Source organism: Aethalodelphis obliquidens, unplaced genomic scaffold (assembly GCF_003676395.1).
Source record: "Aethalodelphis obliquidens isolate GAN/ISIS:26980383/991018 unplaced genomic scaffold, ASM367639v1 scaffold3, whole genome shotgun sequence".
Taxonomy (NCBI): domain Eukaryota; kingdom Metazoa; phylum Chordata; class Mammalia; order Artiodactyla; family Delphinidae; genus Aethalodelphis; species Aethalodelphis obliquidens.
In genome coordinates, this window is record NW_020837947.1 from 39,430,081 (window position 1) to 39,450,931 (window position 20,851).

A 20,851-nucleotide genomic window follows, 5' to 3' on the forward strand; every position below is an offset into this window, starting at 1 on the left:
TATGGACATATATACTTATATCTATATACACACAACATATATCTTAATGTTTGTATATGTATACTATGTAAGATATCCTGTGTTGTGTATACTTTCTTCCCATTAGACAAGACAAGCTGCACTTATATATACTTACATTTTATTTAGTAGTTACCACTCATACATTTTAGTATTTTAATTGTTGTATAATGAAAACTCAAAATTAAAGCTCTATTATTTAATATACAGTACTTCTAATTTTAAAAAGTAGTATATACAGACTTCAGCAGTTGAACTATATACTTTATTTTTTAATTTAATTTTTTTTTAATACAGCAGGTTCTATTTTATGCATGTTAGTGTATGTATGTCAGTCCCAATCTCTCAATTCATCCCACCACCTCCTCCCCCCTGACCCCCACTTTCCCCGCTTGGTGTCCATGCGTTTGTTCTCTACATCTGTGTCTCTATTTCTGCCTTGCAAACTGGTTCATCTATACCATTTTTCTAGATTCCACATATATGCGTTAATATGATATTTGTTTTTCTCTTTCTGACTTCACTCTGTATGACAGTCTCTAGGTCCATCGACGTCTCTACAAATGACCCAGTTTCGTTCCTTTTTATGCTGAGAAATATTCCATTGTATAAATGTACCACATCATCTGTATCTGTTCATCTGTCAATGGGCATTTAGGTTGCTTCCATGACCTGGCTATTGTAAATAGTGCTGCAGTGAACACTGGGGTGCATGTGTCTTTTTGAATGATGGTTTTCTCTGGGTATATGAACTATATACCTTTAGAAAAGAGTAAAACCGAGGACACTTTAAGGCTTTTTAAGAAAACTTAACGTTGAAGGATCTGAAATATCAGGCTGTTTTGGGTTTGTTATCAAGTGGCAATATGTACCCTGTATTGTTAGAGACAATGTAACATGGTAGGAAGACTGGCTATGGAATCATTCTCGAGTTTAACAAATGTATATTGAGTGCCGACTCTGTATCCAGCACTGTTTCAGGTATTGAGGATACTATAGTGAAAAAGACCAAAAAGATCAAAAAGACTAAGTGATTGGAAGGCAGCCATGCAAAGCTCTAGAAGAATAGCATTGCCAGGCAGCAGGAGTGGCAATGGCAAAGGTTCTTAGGCTAGAGTGGGCATGGCATCTTCCAGGGATGGGGGAAAAAAGGCCAGCATGACTGAAACCTACATGGCAGAGGGCAGAGTGGTATGAGAGAAAGGTAGGCAGGGGCCAGATCGTGTAAGTCAAACTTTTATATTTTATTCTGAGTAAAGCGGGAAGTCTTTTTGTGGGGTTGAAGTAAGGGAGATAAAGAGACTTGATCTATAATTTTGAGAAGCTTTGTCTATTGCTAGAGAATGGATGATGGGGTAGAGTAGGATGAGTTTAAGAGCAGAAGCAGGGAGACCAGTTAGGATGAATTTAAGTAGTCTAGAGTCGATGATGGTGTCAACTAAGGTTTTAGCAGTGAAGTGGAAATGGGTAGTTAGAGTTATGATATGTGAAACTTGGGAGTTGTCGTGGCATTGGATGTAGGAAGAGAGGAAGCAAGGAGTCAAGATTGACTCTTATTTTTGACTTAAGACAAAATATGGATGGATGGTAGAACTATTTACCAAGATGGGGAAGTTTGAGGGCAGGTTTGGAATAAAAAAATCAAGAATTTTATTTTGGATATGTTAAGTTTGAGGTGCTTATTAAACATCCAGCGGAAGTGTTGAAAGGATAATTATATATGTTACCTTGGAGATGAAGTGACTGATAAATTTTAGTCATTGTGATGTATTTAAGAACTAGATGAGAACACCTCAAGAGAGTATAGACAGTGAAGAGAAGAGGGTCTCTAATGAAGATGGGAATCTGAGTTCTGATTGCTGGGTGACTTGGTTTTCATATTTCTCATACTTCAGAGTCATTGTGAATTGAGGTAGTACGAGGCTTGTTACATAATAATGGCAGCTTTTATTTTTAGGTGGTTATTTAAGGTATTATTTAAATTGCTTTGGCAAGAAAAAGATTCCTTTTCTAAAACAGCTTATGGTCTACTATAAACTTTTTTCTAGATAGAAGTTTTTACTTTAGGAATTCTTCACCTAAGAGGAGACATGGAGAAAGTTTAAGGAGAAGCACAGGGAAGAAAAGGAACAGAAAAGTTCAAGCAGCATCATAGCTATGCTTAGGGTACCATCAGTGCCTTCTTATTTGTTTATGTTGTTTTACCTTTGTTTCATACATCTCAGATTCCTGGGTACAAAACATCTTTAGCTTTATATCTTTTGAGTCTTATAATGTTCTATATGTTGCATTTGCTCAGCAAATGATAACCTCATATACATGAAAGTACACTGTCCTACTGGGACATTAAGTTCTCATTTAAATGCCTTGGGATACAAAAATTCTAAGTTTGCTGCTAAATCAAAATAGATCATCCCCTTCTCTTGTTTCCGAATTTGTTTTGTGATTGGAGTTATATGAAAAATCATTTATAACAATACTTCTAAAAGTCTACTAAATGAATGAAGGAATTAACGTTCTGTTAATTGTGTTACAGAGTTATAAATTTTGTCAAGGAAAATTACAGTTAATTTTAGACCAGTTGGATCCTGGGCAACCTAAAGAGGTAAGTTTAAAGGAAAACTGTTAAGTTCAGTCAGATATATATATATATATATATATATATATATATATATATATATATATATATATTATAATTAGTAGCAGCTGGATTATTTCTCTTGAAGATAGTCCTTTAATATCATGGCAGTTCTAGACTGATATCCCTGCTAGACTTTCTAGTCTTGAAATGAAAAGTCACAGAGTAAGAGAGGCTCTCCTTAGAGAGTTCTCACAGTTTGTAAGAGGAAATTTTTATTTCTAGTTTCAATTTTCAAGGGATGAATTTATGAGCAGTTTCTCCCAAACTGTTCCTTCACTGTTGCTTTGTATGTGATATTTTAGTGATTTCTTTGAAGAAAATAATCTTCATTTAATCCTCTTTCTACTTCTGGAAAGCGTGAGCAACTTTGACACATGTTCATTTATTAGAAAATATTTTTAAAAAGCAATTTTATTGAATTGAGCCTCTTTATATTGTAATAATTGTATAAATTACTGTTAGTTTTATTTCATTTGAAGGTCAGTCTGTTTCACTTGAAATAGAAAATTATAGGATTTTTGAAGTACCTCAGACATCTGTTATATCTTGCCATTTGGTCTCGTTTTTGAAATACGTTGTTTTTCTTCAACTTTTCATTTTAAATTAAGTGAATAGCTATGATTTACTCCCACTGATTTTTTTTTTTCCTCTCAGCATTTCACATTCTGATTTATTTTCTAGGTTTTAGTAAATGTTTCAACAGATTGGCAATGGGACCTGACTTTATATGATAACAATATTATTGACTTTAGTTTAAGTGGATTATTTGGAAATCTATACTTGTTCAGAAACCTTTGTTCTACTTCTGCAAATAGTAAATTGTTAATGGAGTTTTGTCCTAAAAATTAACTGAAAAGGAGAAATTTACTTAATGTTTTTAAACTCTCTTCATAGTCCCCCTAATGCCTATCCCAAATAAAATTGTATTTAAGAGTTTTTCATATGAATATATAGACATTTTAAACACATGTATATTCTATTTGTTTCACCTAAAACTTGACACCCTGAAAACTGACACCTTGACACATTCAGAGTGCTTGGTGTCCTAAGGTCTTAGCTCTTTGACTCTTCATTTTTTTCCCCCCCTCACTAGGTTTCAGTTATTTCAGCTGAGGAATAACCAAATTTTGAGGAACAGGTTGGAATCAGTGTGTTATTACTCACTAGTTGGAGAGTGAGTGGGGGAGAAGCTTTACTCCACTTACGATTGGAGTAGAGCTATTTGCCACTGCTGTCCCTTGGGTCATACTGTCCTGAGTGAATTCTGATTGAATTTTGAGAAGAATGCTTAATAAGATTTCTGTGAAAATTCAGAAATTCAATTTTGCATCACATTGCTGAATCACTTTTTTTTTCCCTATCTCAGTGGTTAGAAGGTCAGAAAATATGGTGTAGCGGCAAAAAGAAGTTCAAATTAATTGCTTTGTGAGAATTGTTCATATATCCTAGAATGGGAATGCTTCACCAGGGACATAACTGGGCAGTGTTTTAGAATTAGAGTCCTCAAACTGTGGGACCACCTATGGGGTCTGTTCAAGTGAGGAAAGTCTATGGAGGAGACACTGGAATACCTTATTCTGGTGATTCAGATTTGGCTACCATCCCTTCTCCTCTTCCCCTTAGACGTGTGACCTAGAATCTCCTAATATAGTTAGGTTATTTTATGTAAAGCAAAAATTAAAACACTAGTTTCTCTGCTTAACAGTTTAAAAAATGAATTATCAAGAATTGTTTTATAAAAGGGCCTGTGATTTTCAACTGGCTCTTTAGAGCAGTTATCCAGACTCTGCGTTTCAATGTTTGTTAAATATTTGGAGAATTGCTATTATTTTGGTGGCTGAGTATTAATAAAAATTCTTTTAAAAAATTATAGGTGAGATATGAAGCCTTGCAAACGTTATGTTCAGCTCCTCCGTCTGATGTACTGAACTGTGAAAATTGGACCACTCTCTGTGAGAAACTGGCAGTGTATCTTTCAGATCCTGATCCTGTATTTAGTGTAAGGAAATGCTTAAAGAAGTGTTAAGAATTCCTGTTTTTTTCCTACTATTCTAGGAGCAAATGGAATATAATTTTCTTTAATAGTAGCTCAAATATTTAATAGTAAAACAAATATAATTTCAGCTCCAGCTTTTGAATTGTCAAGATTTTTTTTTTTTAAAGGAATTAACTTACTATGTCATGATTAGATTCAAAGTATGGTTGGTCAGTGTCATACTTCATTGCCAAATAATAGACTATGTTAGCTTATGCGTTTTGTTTTATCTTGTAAAGAGATATCCAAGTATCTGTGTCAATGTTTTTGAATTAAGAAAAATATTTTAAAAGAAAGAGTGTGTTTTTGAAAGAATTCATGATATATGAAGACTTGAACTTACAATGATTACAATTTATTCTAAAGGATTAATAAGCATTTTCGCTGTGCAGTTAAGTGTTAGAGATTGCTTAACTGCTTAAAAAGAAAAGTTAGAAAACTGTAAAGCTAACACTTTAGAAGATAATTGAGATGAATTATAAAACTAATGTAGAAAATTCCCAAAACTGTAAAGTTAGTAGAGAGTTATTTTATATATAAGAAAAAATGATTCACATATGACTTCTCAGAAACACTATGTTGAAAAGTAAGATTATATTAAAAAGTGCAGTAATTATATGGGATTAAAAAAAATCCTGACTGTATTCCAGCATCACATTTAACTACAAACTAGATTTTTTATGTATGTACATATGTATTTATTTTGGCCGCACTGGGTCTTTGTTGTGGTGCATGGGCTTCTCTAGTGCAGCACGCGGGCTTAGATGTGGTATGTGGGAACTTAGTTCGCAGACCAGGGATCGAACCTGGGCCCCCTGCATTGGGAGCACAGAGTCTTAACCACTGGACGATCAGGGAAGTCCCCCAAACTAGGTTTTTTTAAGTGTCTTTTTCTTCATAAATGATGTGTCAGTGAAGAAAAACATTAGCTTTAAAATTGATAAGGTTTTTTTATATAGAATTTTTAAAGGTATTAGTAAAAAAGAAATTTTTCCAGCTCTTCAACAAATATGCACTGAAAACCTACAGTGTACATCATTCTAGTTCAGATGCTGGGAACACTGAGCAAGACAGAAGCCTTTGCCTTCATAGAACTTTAGAAGAGGAGACAGACAGTAAACAGTTAATACAAATAAAAATAAAACTCAGTACCTTTTTACTACTTAAAATTACTCTTCCATCAATGAAAATATACTGGTAAACAGAAGTGGTTTAGAAACAAGTGGTTTGTTATTTTTATAAGGGGGGAAATGGTGTTTAATTACCCAAAACCTGGATGTAGTTCAACCATACTAACCCCAGAGGGTGAGGCAGACGTCTCTAAAAACTCAAGGATTCAGGAACTTCAAAGGAGAAAGATATTTCAGGGTTATCTTTTAACATTTCAAGGCATTCTAACAGGAAATTGTAAATTTCCCTCTTAAAGACATAATAGTGGTCTAATAGGTTTCCTTTATTCCTTTTATAAATATGGTAAAGATCCTACTGGGTCAATGTAAGTGGCCTGATTTGTCCATTATATTCAGCAAGAGTCAGTGTGGATACTTAAGGAAGTATCCACTTCCTTATTGGAAGACGTTGTCATAGAGGGGAAATGGTAATAAAACCAATCAACTTGAATAGAAAACAAGGTATGGTGTTCTTTTCATCTAGAACTTATGCTTTACCCAAATTCTTGAGTTTGATTCTGTTTCTTCGTTTTCTACTCTAAAGCAGGGGTCCCCAACCCCCAGGAACTGGGCCGCACAGCAGGAGGTGAGCGGCTAAGCTTCATCTGCCGCTCCCCATGGCTCGCATTATGGCCTTAAGCATCCCCACCTTCCTGTCTGTGGAAAAATTGTCTTGCACAAAACTGGTCCCTGGTGCCAAAAAGGTTGGGGAATGCTGCTCTAAAGGACTCTTACATGTAACTGAGTGAAGCCTATAGTGTTCGAAAAGTATGACAAATACTTACCAATTGCTGCAAATATGAAAACTTCCCAAAGTATTTAATATCCTGTGTTCAGTATGAACCTCTTGGGTTATTGAAATATATTTTTAGTCACTTGGGTAACCATTTTTTGTAAGTGTATTCATCTAATTGATATAGTCAAGATTTTTTTTTTCTTCAGAGTAGATCATTTGAGGGAATTTTATTTTTTTAATGGGAAACTGAATTTCACTGTTAGGCTCAATCCCATCAAAGTTGGTATAATTAAAATGATAAGCTGTCATTTCTAGGTACCTACGAGTGTCAGGTACTGACTACATCTGTTATCTCATTTAATTCATTTACACTGTGGTAGTTTCTACTTTACGTTTTAATAATGTAAAATTTTGGAATATAATATTTTTCTTGGGAATAGGCAAAATTATTGAAGTCCTAACAATCTAATTAATCTTCCTATGTGAGCAATTAAAACAAAAACAAATAGTGGATTTGGAAAGGAGTGGGGTTTTTTGTTTGTTTTGTTTTACATTTAGTACTCCTACTGTTTCTTTGTTTGATTCCTCTACATTGTGTCAAATTGTAACAAATTATATTGTAACAAATTATATTGTTTCCTTTCTTCACCCCATCTCCCCATGTCTGTATCTGCTATTACCAGATTTTACAACAATATACTGCTGTATTAGGTTGACTCTTAGTTTTGGTTGACTTTACGTTTTGCCAACCAACACAAGAATGCGCCGTTTTAATTACATTTGTACTGAAATTTTTGAATGGTCTTGTGTTTATTAAGTTTTTTACTATGTAGAAAACGATTCTTACAAAAATAGATGATGAAAGAATATTGGATACAAATCTTGTTTCATTTCCATAGGACCGGATTTTAAAATTCTATGCACAGACGTTTACACTTTCACCATTACATATGACCAAGGAAATTTATAAAAGCTTAGGTATGTTTATTATATAATTTTTAAAATTTATAAGTTTGTACTTAAGAAAATGGATAGGAAATAACTGTTTCAGAAAGCACTGTGAATGAATGGTATTATAACCTTATTTTTATATTTTCTTTTTAGCTAAATATTTGGAGTTATACTTTCTTTCTAGAGAAAATCATATTCCTACTCTTTCAACTGGCATAGATATAACTAATCCTAATGTGATCCACTTACTTAAAAAGGTATTCATTTTCTATAATATGCTTTTATTTCTGTTTAATTCTATATTTAAGAATTCTAACTTCTTGAGAACGGTTATGCACTGTTTTATAGGTTCGTCTTCTAAATGAATATCAGAAAGAGGCTCCATCTTTCTGGATTCGACACCCAGAAAAGTAAGCCCCCTAGTTTATGCCACTGTAAAATTAGGAGTGTTACTGTCCATATACATTTCAAAGAGAGTAGAGACAGTCTTAACTGATTTATGTGGTTGGGAAAGGCTTACTAGTTTATTTTTTAGCTTTTCATGTTTTTTTACTTAGCTACGTGAATGGCTCTATGCAAGTACCATTTTATACCATTTAATTATCACAACAAGGTAAGAGGCTGTTGTAGCTTCAGGCTGTTTCATTACTGGTCTTCGCTACTTTGGTCAAGTTCCTTGAATGTTCTTTAAACTTTTCCCTTTTTAGTTCTAAGATTTTTAATAAGGTTGTAAGAGTAACTGTGGGTCTAAAAAGGAAAGTTAAATTTGGACAGCCGGTGTTGAAGTAGAACATAAGTTTTTAGAGCAGAGAAAACTGGGGGTGAATTTCACCCCTGCTATTTACTGAAATATTAAAAAATGATGTTTCTAAAGATTACCTATTACTTTATCATTCCATAAATACAAAATGTCACTATTACATATATATAGTATTTGTTTTTTTCTAAAAATAACTTCTTTCCCAAACTTTAAGGTATATGGAAGAAATTGTGGAGAGTACTTTGTCTTTATTATCAGTTAAACATGATCAAAGCCATCTTGTCTCACAAAAGATTTTGGATCCAATATACTTTCTTGCATTGGTTGATACCAAGGCTGTGTGGTTCAAAAAGTGGATGGTAAGGAAATACGGAATGTTTTATTACCTTTCTTTGTGTATTGCTCTACTGTGTCAAAGAATAGCTGCTGTTTGAATGTTTACTGTGTGCCAAGAGTTCTATCACTTTTACACATGTTAACTCACTTAATTCTTATAACAATCTATGATATAGGTGGTGGTATTATTATCCCATTTTACAGATGCAGCAACTGAGGGATAGAGAAGTAACTTGCTCAAGATGGTTTACCTATTAGGTGACAGAGTCAGAAAAGGATTTTAATGGTAATTCATTTGAATCTATTAAACTGATGACCTATCCAAAATCATGTCTTAGTTTAAAAGCTACGAATTTTTTAAGCAGATGTGGTAGAACATAAGGGTTCAATGCTCACTTTTCTCTGGCTTAGAGGTCTGAAAACATCTCTTCATTTGCCACTTAATGAAATTGCAGTTTGTAAAATGTGTCTAATGCCTGAATGCTCGTGACTTTCTGTGGAGTTGATCACTATCTTAGGACTGAAACTAATATTAAAAGATTCTTACACTGTTGCCTCCCTCATCTGCTGTTGAATAAGAGTGATCTGTGTCGGGCAGTAGTCATAGCTGTGTTGGCCTGCGTTCTCACATCTTGGTCCCTCTCAACCTGTATTTGTTGCAGTGGGGAAGGATGGGAATGGGACCATGACTTGCCATGCAAACCATGCAAAGCAAAGCAGCAACATGTTCATTTACTGCTGAGCACGATTTGGACATTATCTAGCTGATGGCTTGCTTTCTTTTTTTTTTTTTGCCGTTTATCTAGACTGTATAATAATGCCCAGTTAACCAAAACATAATTCTGTTTGGTGCTTAGCACTTACCTGGCCTACATATAGTATATGTTTGATAAATGCTTGCTCAACTTAATTTTACCTGAACCCTTTGTTCCTCACATCTGACATTTGACGTTTTTCTTTTTTTTGATTATCAAATTACACCACTATTGTAGACAATATACAAAATATGTAAAAGCACAAATAAAATTACATTTCTCTAATTCTATAACACAGGGATAACAGCTATTAAGATTTTGTTTTATGTGGTTGTATGCTTTAAAAAAGACCTAAACAGGTGAATTTTAACAAATCATATTCTAAGTGTTTATAATTAACTTTTTTTACTTAACATTTTTATTGTCAGCACTTGATTCTTAAGAGAATGATGCACATTACAGGAAAACTAACCAATGGAAAATTATTAAATCAGCTCCCCAAGTGTGTTCTGGTATTATTAAAATTTATCACATTCTCCTCCACTCATCTAAGGCAGAAGTTGTCAAACTTTACGTAAAGGGTCAGGCAGTAAATATTTCTGGCTTTGTGGGCTGTCCTGTTTCTTTTGCAACTACTCAGTTCTCAGTAGCCCAGAAGCATCCATAGGTGATATATAAATGAATGGATGTGACTATGTTACAATAAAACATTGTTTACCATATCAGGGGGCAGCTGAATTTGGCCTGAGGGTTGTGGTGTGTCAACTCCAGTCTAAGGGATGTACTATGAGGCTTTCGTTTTAGAACATGATCAGTAGTTTAATTGTAAGCCAATATGTTTCTCTTACTAAACCTGAAAAAAAGATTAATGGTTTTTTTAAAACATTTTAAGCTACAAGGGTTAAAACACACAGGGTTTTGATTAACCCTCAATTAACCCAAACCCCACTTAATTAAATTCTATTCCCCAGAATTTTGATAGATTTTTACAGACTATTATTTAATTTTTTAAAGTAAAATAAACTACATTGAAGGCTAATGATATCGAACATAAGTAATATTCATGTAAATTTTCCCCTTTGTACAATGCATAAAAATCATATTTTAATCTCATCCATGTTTAGTTCTAAGGAGAGAGTTTTTTGGCACTTCGAATCATTTTTAAAATATGACTGGCAGAGAATGATTAAGATACTGTCCCTTCAGAGCATTTCAACCTTGGCAGATTTCTGCATGTGTAAACAGTACAGTACCCTCTTCATTGTGAGAGTTGTGATTCCTCCCCCGACCCCCCTCGCCCTCACTTCTTAATCTTTACTTTAGGCTCTGTCATACACTGGTAGTCAGACATGGTTTTTTTGGTTTTAAAGTAATTTAGCATGGTAACTGGACACAACTGACGGGTAGATTGTTTTCTATTGGTCTGTCAGTAAATGCTCCAGTTTTTAATATAATTTTCATTCTTATGACTGCTATGCTCATAATCCATTGTACTTAGAAAAACGTGTTTTACCCTGATTACAATAATTTAAACTAAGTTATTGTGTAATTTATGTTAAAGAAATGTTACAGGAAAAATAGATTTTGAATGGTATAGCTTGAATATTAAATACCATTTTATTCCTAATTTTAGCATGCATATTACAGCAGAACTGCAGTACTAAGACTTATTGAAAAGAAATATAAATCTCTGGTAAGTCTATATTTCTGTTCTTATCTTGAGAAATAATATCAGAAAAAGATATCTGATGTAATAACTTGAATGTGCAAAGTTGAGTGATTAATTAATATCGGATAATGAAGCAGTCCCCCTTTTATGTGACTTTTAAACTACCATTCTGTGAACATAAAAGGATAAAAGTAGAGACTTAAAACACTGTCAGGATAACAGTTAGGAAATATATAACTTCATAGTAAATTGGGCTGGTAACTAGCTATTTTGGGATAAGCCATATTAAGTATTGGGTTGGCCATAAAGTTCGCTTGGGTTTTTCTGTAACATTATGGAAAAACCCAGATGAACTTTTTGGCCAACCCAATATTATCATATAGTTTAATTCAGATCAGTTGTTTGTAGGGGAGTTTGTTCTATAAAATTTACCCATGCTTTTAACTGAAAGTTGCATGATAAAATTCAGAATGGTAAATGCTTTTGTAGTTGCAAAAATTGATTCAAGTTACACTAAATATAAACTAATACTGTAAAATATATTCATAAAATTTTCTGCATTTGCTGCTATTAGTAGAACAACATGTTAGGGCACTGAAAGGAACTGAAATCAGCAAGTCTAGCAATTAATTGACAAACATGAAAATTGTGAAATTAAAGTTATACTAATATGACTTTGAGATAATAAATACGTTCTATGTAGTTAGGTAGAATCTTGAGTTGAGTGAGGTAAAGGGAAAGATTCCTAGAACTGTGAATTTTAGGAAGACTGCAGTAGAACATAAATTGAAGAAAGGAGAATAATAATTGTTTTGTGTTTGAGAATTAGGCTTCAGAAAGGAGAAGAGGGAGATGTTGAATATTAGGATGGGAATTTATTTGTAGAGGTAATAGGTATTTAAAAATCCTTAGAGAAACTGAAAGTCTTTCCACATTTCTCTCATTCCCATTTTAACTGGAAATTTGTTACTGCCGTATGAGCCTAGAGTGATCTTACTAGAATAGAAAAAGGAGAAAAAACCAAGAATTTTTTTCCTCTTATGGTTTGACATATAAATAACTGTTGGTATGACATAGGCCCTAGTGGATGTATTTCAAATGTTTCTTGTAGATTAACTCTTAAAATCCATTCCTTATTTGGAAAGTGAATTATACTATAATCAATTCTTAGCCTACAAATAGTTACTTCATTATCAACTTCAGTATTCTATCAACTTGTTCAAATATTTCATGTTCATAATTAATCAAACTTGCATGAGATTTCATCTTAAACCTCATTTTCTCTTAAAGCTTTCCTAAATTTACCAAAATATCAAGAGATTTTTTTTAATGGTGTGTGTGTGTGTGTGTGTGTGTGTGTGTGTGTGTGTATATATGTATATATATATAAAATTTAAAAAGTAAACCCAACTTTTGAAAAGAAACATTGGGGAAAATGGATGCCATGTTTGTTTGTTCCCATTTTCCTTTCAGAATTGAAGATCAAATTTTGTATATCTAAAAAAAAAAAAAAAAAAAATTTGTATATCTGCAGTGGGAACTTTGGACCACTCCATGGATTTGTCTTTGGGACCTGGGATCTTCCCAGGCCAGGGCTCAAACCCATGTCCCCTGCATTGCCAGACATATTCTTTATGACTGTGCCACTAGGGAAGTCCCTAAATTGATTCTTTAATTTTAATTAATTTAAATTTAAAAGTAATATGGGTTAGTGGCTACTCTTTTGTGCAGTTTGTTCTGTCTGTGGCATATATGACATTTTCAGTAGGTAGCATTGGGCAACAAATAATTTGTGTATGTGCTATCAGTTTTTTAAAGCAATATCTGTACTGATTGAAAAGCATTTTGGCTATCAGCATAACTATTATTTTTAACAATTTGAATCTTTTGTCCAGTTTACCCTTAAGGGAAAGACTTCTGAAATGGCTTTATTATGTAGTACGTTTCCTATTTTTCTTGCCCTCTTAAAGTCGTTTAAAAAAAATATTGACAGCTAGGTTATTTAAATTCTCCCTACCTTACTGTTTTTTATATTTCCCCCACCCCGCCTCGCCAGTCTTAGGGGTTAACAGTTAAGTGAGCTGGCTGGTACATATTTCCTAGTGCAGGAGAATAAGTATGAAATAAAATACTGAATTTTACAGCAAATTTGTCTTTCCTAAGGTTTAGGATAATCGCTTTTTATACCCTCAACTTGACTTTTTAATATTTAAATTTACCTACTGTAGATCTGCTTTTTTTTTTTTTTTTTGCGGTGTGCGGGCCTCTCACTGTTGTGGCCTCTCCTGTTGCGGAGCACAGGCTCCGGACGCGCAGGCTCAGCAACCGTGGCTCATGGGCCCAGCCGCTCTGCGGCATGTGGGATCTTCCCGGACCGGGGCACGAACCCGTGTCCCCTGCATCGGCAGGCGGACTCTCAACCACTGCGCCACCAGGGAAGCCCTAGATCTGCTTTTTGCTCCTGCAATTTAAAGGGAGTATTATATCATGTGATTGTCCCTCTTCTAAGATGTACCTTTTTCTGTGATTGTTACCCCTTCTCAAATAAAAGATAGCACGTGTAAGAAGTAATGGGAAGGAGTAGAAGGAACAGAAGTGGGTTTAAGTGGGTAGTGAAGATAAAGGTGAGTAGAAATGAGTGCAAGGAAGAATGGGTTTTTGAAGGTTTGAGTGGAAGTAAACTAAAGAGTGAGAAAGATTATGTTGGAGATAGTACTTTGAGTTCTCAGAGACGCTATTTGTTCTTTTGCCTTCTAATTCTTTAGAGCCTCTCAAGTATATTTGTCACGTCAAAAGTTCTCCATAATGGCAGTTTTTCAAAGTCATTTTTTTGTTGCTATTTATCAATTTATGTGTAAGAATTAGGATCTTAAGAGTAAGTTCATCTAGGAAGTAGTTCTGTCAAGGAGGTTGCACCTTAGATAAACTTATGACAAACGTGAAACAGATCACTATACTTTTGGGCAAAAGTGTGTGCTTATGAATGGTGTCTCAGGTTCTGACTAAGCAGAAGCTAGGGAGGGGCTGTGTGATTGGTGACATGATGATCATTGATTCCCCTCTTTCAAGAATTGACAAGTCAGGGAGTGTCCTCATGAAATTTTTGTAGAAGTCCCAAGGCAGTTTGACCAGTTGCCTTTGCATGAGTTTGTTGCTGGTAGCCACTCATCTCAGGGCTGGCTTGGATTTGATTGACTGGATTAGAGACTTTCTGGACTGTGCCTCCTTTTGTTTCCTATGAACACTCCTTTATATATTCAGTAGATGCAAGCTAAACCAAAAGAACACAGGAGTTCAGAGTATACAAATAACAACAAAAGCAAAATGAACACAGAAGAATAAGCAGGTTAATAGTAGAACTATTGACCAAATGGTGCTCCTCCAAAACAAAAGGCCACTTTGTACAAAGACCTATTTCATTACAAATCCAAGGAAAATAAAATCTAGCAATGAGAACTCAGTGAAGCAAGTTGAAGCTTAGATCATTGTTGAGACAGACTCACGTGGTGGCAGATCTGAAGGATTATCAAAGTATGGGACTTGGGGACCCAGTGAACACTCTTCTTTGAGGACCCCATGGAATGATGCCAAATGAGAATCCTCAAGGTAATCTCAATGTAAGCTCCAGAATCATTGAGGGTTAAGACCACTGTTCAGTATCTGAAACAATGCATAAAACTGAGTTTATTGCTTACTTAATTAGGCAAAGCAGATTGTTAATATAAAATTTCGGGGAAAACTTGGAACTCAGGTTGGGCTTTCAGAGGTGAGAGTGAGTTCATGCCAACTGTAGATTTCCTGGAATGTGTCTGTTGTTGGCTGACTTTTAGAAGAAAGGGGCTAACTGATTGGTTTGCTTACAAAAGTATGTTCATTGAGATCTGTTGACATGTCATGATTAACAAGGTTTTAAATTTGTTCTAGATACCTGTTAACCATGGTTATATAGAAATATGGTTCTGGTTTTTATCTATAGAACAATTGCTCATTTTCAAGGATAGTGGGAAATTTTTTTATTAATGAGTAGGTGTTATTCTGGGAAAGAGGGGTGGTGGTTAAGGTAGTGGTGGGAAAATATTTCAGGGCCATGGAATAGCATGTTTAAAGGCTTTAGGGATTGGAAAACACATAGTACACTTGGAAACTGCACATATTTCATATGGCTGGGCATAGATTGCTAAGAGAAATGTGAATTAGTATTAGAGAAATTTCCTGAAAATCAGTTCCCTGAAAGCTAATATTAAGTGGATGATGTTTTTTGAAAAGTTCTTAGATGCTTTAAATTGGGTCTGTGCCAGTTGACCTCAGTTTGTTTCATTCATGTATGAGGCAGGATAGGGCCTCATAATTCCATTAAAAATAGGAAAGAGCTACTTAAGGGGAATCTTAAGCCCTTTCCCTTTTGCAGATAAAAATGAGTTTGTTGTTAATTTCAGGTTTGAATGTGTTTCAAATTCAGTTGGTATACATTGACTGGTGAGAGTTTTAGTGGATTTGCTTTTAATGAATTGGTTATTTGACTGGTCACATGTTGAACTGGCTTTTGGTGACAGACTTTTACACAGGTAAATGTATTTCTCTGTGCGTGTGTGTGTGGCTGCGGAGGGGGACATCTGGAGGATGAGAGGAATAAGACTAATGTTAGATCATTAAAAAGTTCTTATTGTCAAATTTAGGAGGTTGGCCTTTATTCTGGAGGTTTAGTGAGCCACTGATAGATTATCATGTACTGAAGTAATATCATATTAGGGCTTTGGAAAATTTGGAAAATGGGCTGAAAGTGCTAGGTGGAGATAGTTTTTACTTCAGTACTTCTCCCCTAAGAGGCTTTGCAGTAATCCAAGCAAAAGATGATGGAAACATGAATTAAGGCTATGACAGTGTATTGGGATAAATGGGTGGACTCAGGAGTACTATATTTAGAGCGTAGGTTTTAGAGGACTTGGTTTTTTGAAAGGGGTTTCGGTGAGGACTTACTCATTTGAATGTCTATCATTCTTTGGTCATATCGAGTTTGAGATCCAGATTTCTGGGGGGAAGTTTCATTTTATTGATCTGGATCCTAAAGTTTGATTTAGATAAGACATAGATATGGAAGAGGGTTCCCTAAGCCCACCCCCAGATTTGATGATTTGCTGGGAGGACTTATAGGAGTCAGCACATAGTTGTACTCCCAGATATGATTTCTTACAGAAAAAAGATACAAAGCAAAACTGGTGTAGGGAAGAGGCGCATTGGGTAAAGTCTGGAAGATACCAAGCATGGGCCTCCAAGAGTCTTTTTTGCCAGTGGGATCACACAAGACTCCACTTAATTTTCTCCAGTGTCAAATTGTGACTGCTCATGTGAAATGTTGTTTACCAGGGTAGCTCATTAGAGACTCAGTGCCCATTTTCTTTTTAAATTGGGGGTTAATCATGTTGGCACCTTCTGCCTGCTACACACCAGGGATTCCACATTCCCAGAAGGAAAACAGACGTTCAGCATAAACCACATTGTTTGTACAGTTTAGGTACAGTTCTTAGAATGGGGGGAAGCTCCTGAAATCCAAGTTCCCAGATGCTGTTTAAGGACCAATCTTGTAAGCAGGCCTTTCTAATGATAGAAATCCTGCCGTGTTAACTCTTTTGCATGAAACTGAGGCCATAAGAATGAATGAGACTAGGAAATCTATCAATTCCTTGATTCCATGATTATGAACTTGCCTCTATCCACACAACCTCCATCTTTTTCCCATCTAAAGCTTAACCCTTCCTTCCACTTAGGTCCTAGCTGCTCCTGCTCTTAGACACCTTTCTGTCAATTATCCTTTCTCTCCTGCATAGTCAAACTTTCTATTTACTTAAACATGACCATATCCTTCCAACCTGAGGAATTCATTCTTGACTCTAAGATCCCACCCCTATGTTTTACTCATTTTTTTCTTTTACAACCAGCCTTCTTGTAAATGAAAATTATACTATAGCTGCCTTTACGTTTTCCATTCCTATTCCTTATAGTTAGTTTTATTCCCCAAACTCCCCTGAAACTGATCTTTTCAAAGTCACCAAAAACCTTCTTATTACCAGATCTAACAGTTATCACTCCTTGTCTCACTGGTGGCCTCTATTTTATTTGAGAGTTAGAATGAGAGGGCATCTACAGGAAGTATGTAGGTGCAGAAGAAAGGGAGAAGATCGGAAATCTCTGCTTGAGGAGAATGGGAGAAGGAGGTAGAATAAAGACTATCAGAGAATCGCTGGGTATAGAAGTTGGAGGTCAATTTTTATGACTGTTCTTTGGATTGAGTTTTTTTTTTTATAGCTTTTAGCAATTCTGGTATCTAAGATAGAAATGAAGGCTAGATCCAGTTCACATTTTGCTGGCTAAGTAGGAAGAAAAAACTCAAAGGCAAGGGAGCTGGGGATATTGGCAAGATAATTTTTAAAGTCATGGCCAGAATTTTTGCATCTTTCACCATAAAATGTAAAGTACAGTTGTATTTTTGCCTTGACACCAACATTGTGACAATGTTATATTTGTTGGTTTACAAATATTTTCTGTGTTTCCCAGAATGATGCCATAGTTAAAATGTAACTGGGGAGACTGAGCTTTAATGGCCTGGAAAGGTGCTATTCTATATTTTCTGAATATTTTTCTTAAATATTTTCCCAGCATATTTTATAGCCTTGACTAACTTCTTTTAATACATGGACTTGTGGACTTAAACTTCTGGAATTAATAAGCTATTATTTTATTAGATAACTACAGCAGTTCAGCAGTGTGTTCAGTACTTTGAGTTGTGTAAGACCATGAAAGCTGATGAGGTTTTGGGACATTCAAAGCCTTGTGGTAAGTATGATATTTTGTTACATTTTAAAAATGGTAAAATTTGTTAATAAAAATAGCTTAGTAATTTATTTTTTAATATCATGATAAATTAGATTGCTTTTGCTAATACAAAATACTTTCCACAAATTTAAGATATACCATAATGATGACTTTTTATAGCCGATCTACATTTGAGGTTATTGTAGTGAATCTTACCATCTGCAGTTCTTCAGTTCATACCACGGTGTATGTCCTAGTGTGTTATGCTGCAATAATACACTAGAGGAAGAAAGAATGAATATATCAGCCATTTATGTATTTTAGTGGGAAGAAAGTTTCTGTTTTATAAAATACTGTCTTATTATTGGACACGTCACCCCACTCTGTGATTCTTCTCTGCTTATCCTCAGTCTGAGCTAAAATATCCTAGTTATTTCATAATCTGGCCCTAATATATCTATCCAATCTCATATCTAGTTATTGATTAAAATGAATCTTCTCTTAGAAGGCATGCCAGTGCCTGTATACTTTGTTATTCCTACTCCAGCTGCCACTATCCATAATCCCCTATAATGATATAAATCTTTTTTTTTTTTTAACATCTTTATTGGAGTATAATTGCTTTACAATGGTATGTTAGTTTCAGCTTCACAACAAAATGAATCAGTTATATATATACATATATTCCCATATCTCTTCCCGCTTACGTCTCTCTCCCTCCCACCTTCCCTATCCCACCCCTCCAGGCGGTCACAAAGCACCGAGCTGATCTCCCTGTGCTATGCGGCTGCTTCCCACTAGCTAGCTACCTTACGTTTGGTAGTGTATATATGTCCATGCCTCTTTATCGCTTTGTCACCGTTTACCCTTCCCCCTCCCCATAGCCTCAAGTCCATTCTCTAGTAAGTCTGTGTCTTTATTCCTGTTTGACCCCTAGGTTTTTCATGACATTTTTTTTTTCTTAAATTCCATATATATGTGTTAGCATACGGTATTTGTCTCTCTCTTTCTGACTTACTTCACTCTGTATGACAGACTCTAGGTCTATCCACCTTATTACAAATAGCTCAATTTCGTCTCTTTTTATGGCTGAGTAATACTCCATTGTATATATGTGCCACATCTTCTTTATCCATTCATCCGATGATGGACACTTAGGTTGTTTCCATCTCTGGGCTATTGTAAATAGAGCTGCAATGAACATTTTGGTACATGACTCTTTTTGAATTATGGTTTTCTCAGGGTATATGCCCAGTAGTGGGATTGCTGGGTCATATGGTAGTTCTATTTGTAGCTTTTTAAGGAACCTCCATACTGTTCTCCACAGTGGCTGTATCAATTTACATTCCCACCAACAGTGTAAGAGGGTTCCCTTTTCTCCACACCCTCTCCAGCATTTGTTTCTAGATTTTTTGATGATGGCCATTCTGACTGGTGTGAGATGATATCTCATTGTAGTTTTGATTTGCATTTCTCTAATGATTAGTGATGTTGAGCATTCTTTCATGTGTTTGTTGGCACTCTGTATATCTTCTTTGGAGAAATGTCTATTTAGGTCTTCTGCCCGTTTTTGGATTGGGTTGTTTGTTTTTTTTTGTTATTAAGCTGCATGAGCTGCTTATAAATTTTGGAGATTAATCCTTTGTCAGTTGCTTCATTTGCAAATATTTTCTCCCATTCTGAGGGTTGTCTTTTGGTCTTCTTTATGGTTTCCTTTGCTGCGCAAAGGCTTTTAAGTTTCATTAGGTCCCATTTGTTTACTTTTGTTTTTATTTCCATTTCTCTAGGAGGTGGGTCAAAAAGGACCTTGCTGTGATTTATGTCATAGAGTGTTCTGCCTATGTTTTCCTCTAAGAGTTTGATAGTTTCTGACCTTACATTTAGGTCTTTAATCCATTTTGAGCTTATTTTTGTGTATGGTGTTAGGGAGTGATCTAATCTCATACTTTTACATGTAGCTGTCCAGTTTTCCCAGCACCACTTATTGAAGAGGCTGTCCTTTCTCCACTGTACATTTCTGCCTCCTTTGTCAAAGATAAGGTGACCATATGTGCATGGGTTTATCTCTGGGCTTTCTATCCTGTTCCATTGATCTATATTTCTGTTTTTGTGCCAGTACCATACTGTCTTGATTACTGTAGCTTTGTAGTATAGTCTGAAGTCAGGAAGCCTGATTCCTCCAGCTCCATTTTTCGTTCTCAAGATTGCTTTGGCTATTCGGGGTCTTTTGTGTTTCCATACAAATTGTGAAATTTTTTGTTCTAGTTCTGTGAAAAATGCCAGTGGTAGTTTCATAGGGATTGCATTAAATCTGTAGATTGCTTTGGGTAGTAGAGTCATTTTCACAATGTTGATTCTTCCAATCCAAGAACATGGTATATCTCTCCATCTATTTGTATCATCTTTAATTTCTTTCATCAGTGTCTTATAATTTTCTGCATACAGGTCTTTTGTCTCCTTAGGTAGGTTTATTCCTAGTTATTTTATTCTTTTTGTTGCAATGGTAAATGGGAGTGTTTTCTTGATTTCACTTTCTGATTTTTCATCCTTAGTGTATAGGAATGCCAGAGATTTCTGTGCATTAATTTTGTATCCTGCTACTTTACCAAATTCATTGATTAGCTCTAGTAGTTTTCTGGTAGCATCTTTAGGATTCTCTATGTATAGTATCATGTCATCTGCAAACAGTGACAGCTTTACTTCTTCTTTTCCGATTTGGATTCCTTTTATTTCCTTTTCTTCTCTGATTGCTGTGGCTAAAACTTCCAAAACTATGTTGAATAAAACTTCCAAAACTATGTTGAATAAGAGTGGGCAACCTTGTCTTGTTCCTGATCTTAGTGGAAATGCTTTCAGTTTTTCACCATTGAGGACGATGTTGGCTGTGGGTTTGTCATATATGGCCTTTATTATGTTGAGGAAAGTTCCCTCTATGCCTACTTTCTGCAGGGTTTTTATCATAAATTGGTGT

General features: G+C 35.1%; 1 protein-coding gene across 4 annotated transcripts in view; it reads left to right on the forward strand.

Annotated features, from left to right (window-relative positions):
- TBC1D32 (TBC1 domain family member 32) overlaps positions 1–20,851 on the forward strand; it is a 186,469-nt gene that overhangs the window by 25,450 nt on the left and 140,168 nt on the right. For 3 of the 4 annotated variants that reach the window (XM_027087576.1, XM_027087586.1, XM_027087557.1), the window contains 8 exons: positions 2,555–2,623; positions 4,533–4,658; positions 7,499–7,577; positions 7,704–7,807; positions 7,899–7,960; positions 8,525–8,669; positions 11,035–11,094; positions 17,811–17,901. In XM_027087576.1, coding sequence (XP_026943377.1) covers positions 2,555–2,623; positions 4,533–4,658; positions 7,499–7,577; positions 7,704–7,807; positions 7,899–7,960; positions 8,525–8,669; positions 11,035–11,094; positions 17,811–17,901 — 736 coding nt within the window. The remainder of the gene's footprint in view (positions 1–2,554; positions 2,624–4,532; positions 4,659–7,498; positions 7,578–7,703; positions 7,808–7,898; positions 7,961–8,524; positions 8,670–11,034; positions 11,095–17,810; positions 17,902–20,851) is intronic. The other variant, XM_027087567.1, reaches the window with a different exon arrangement.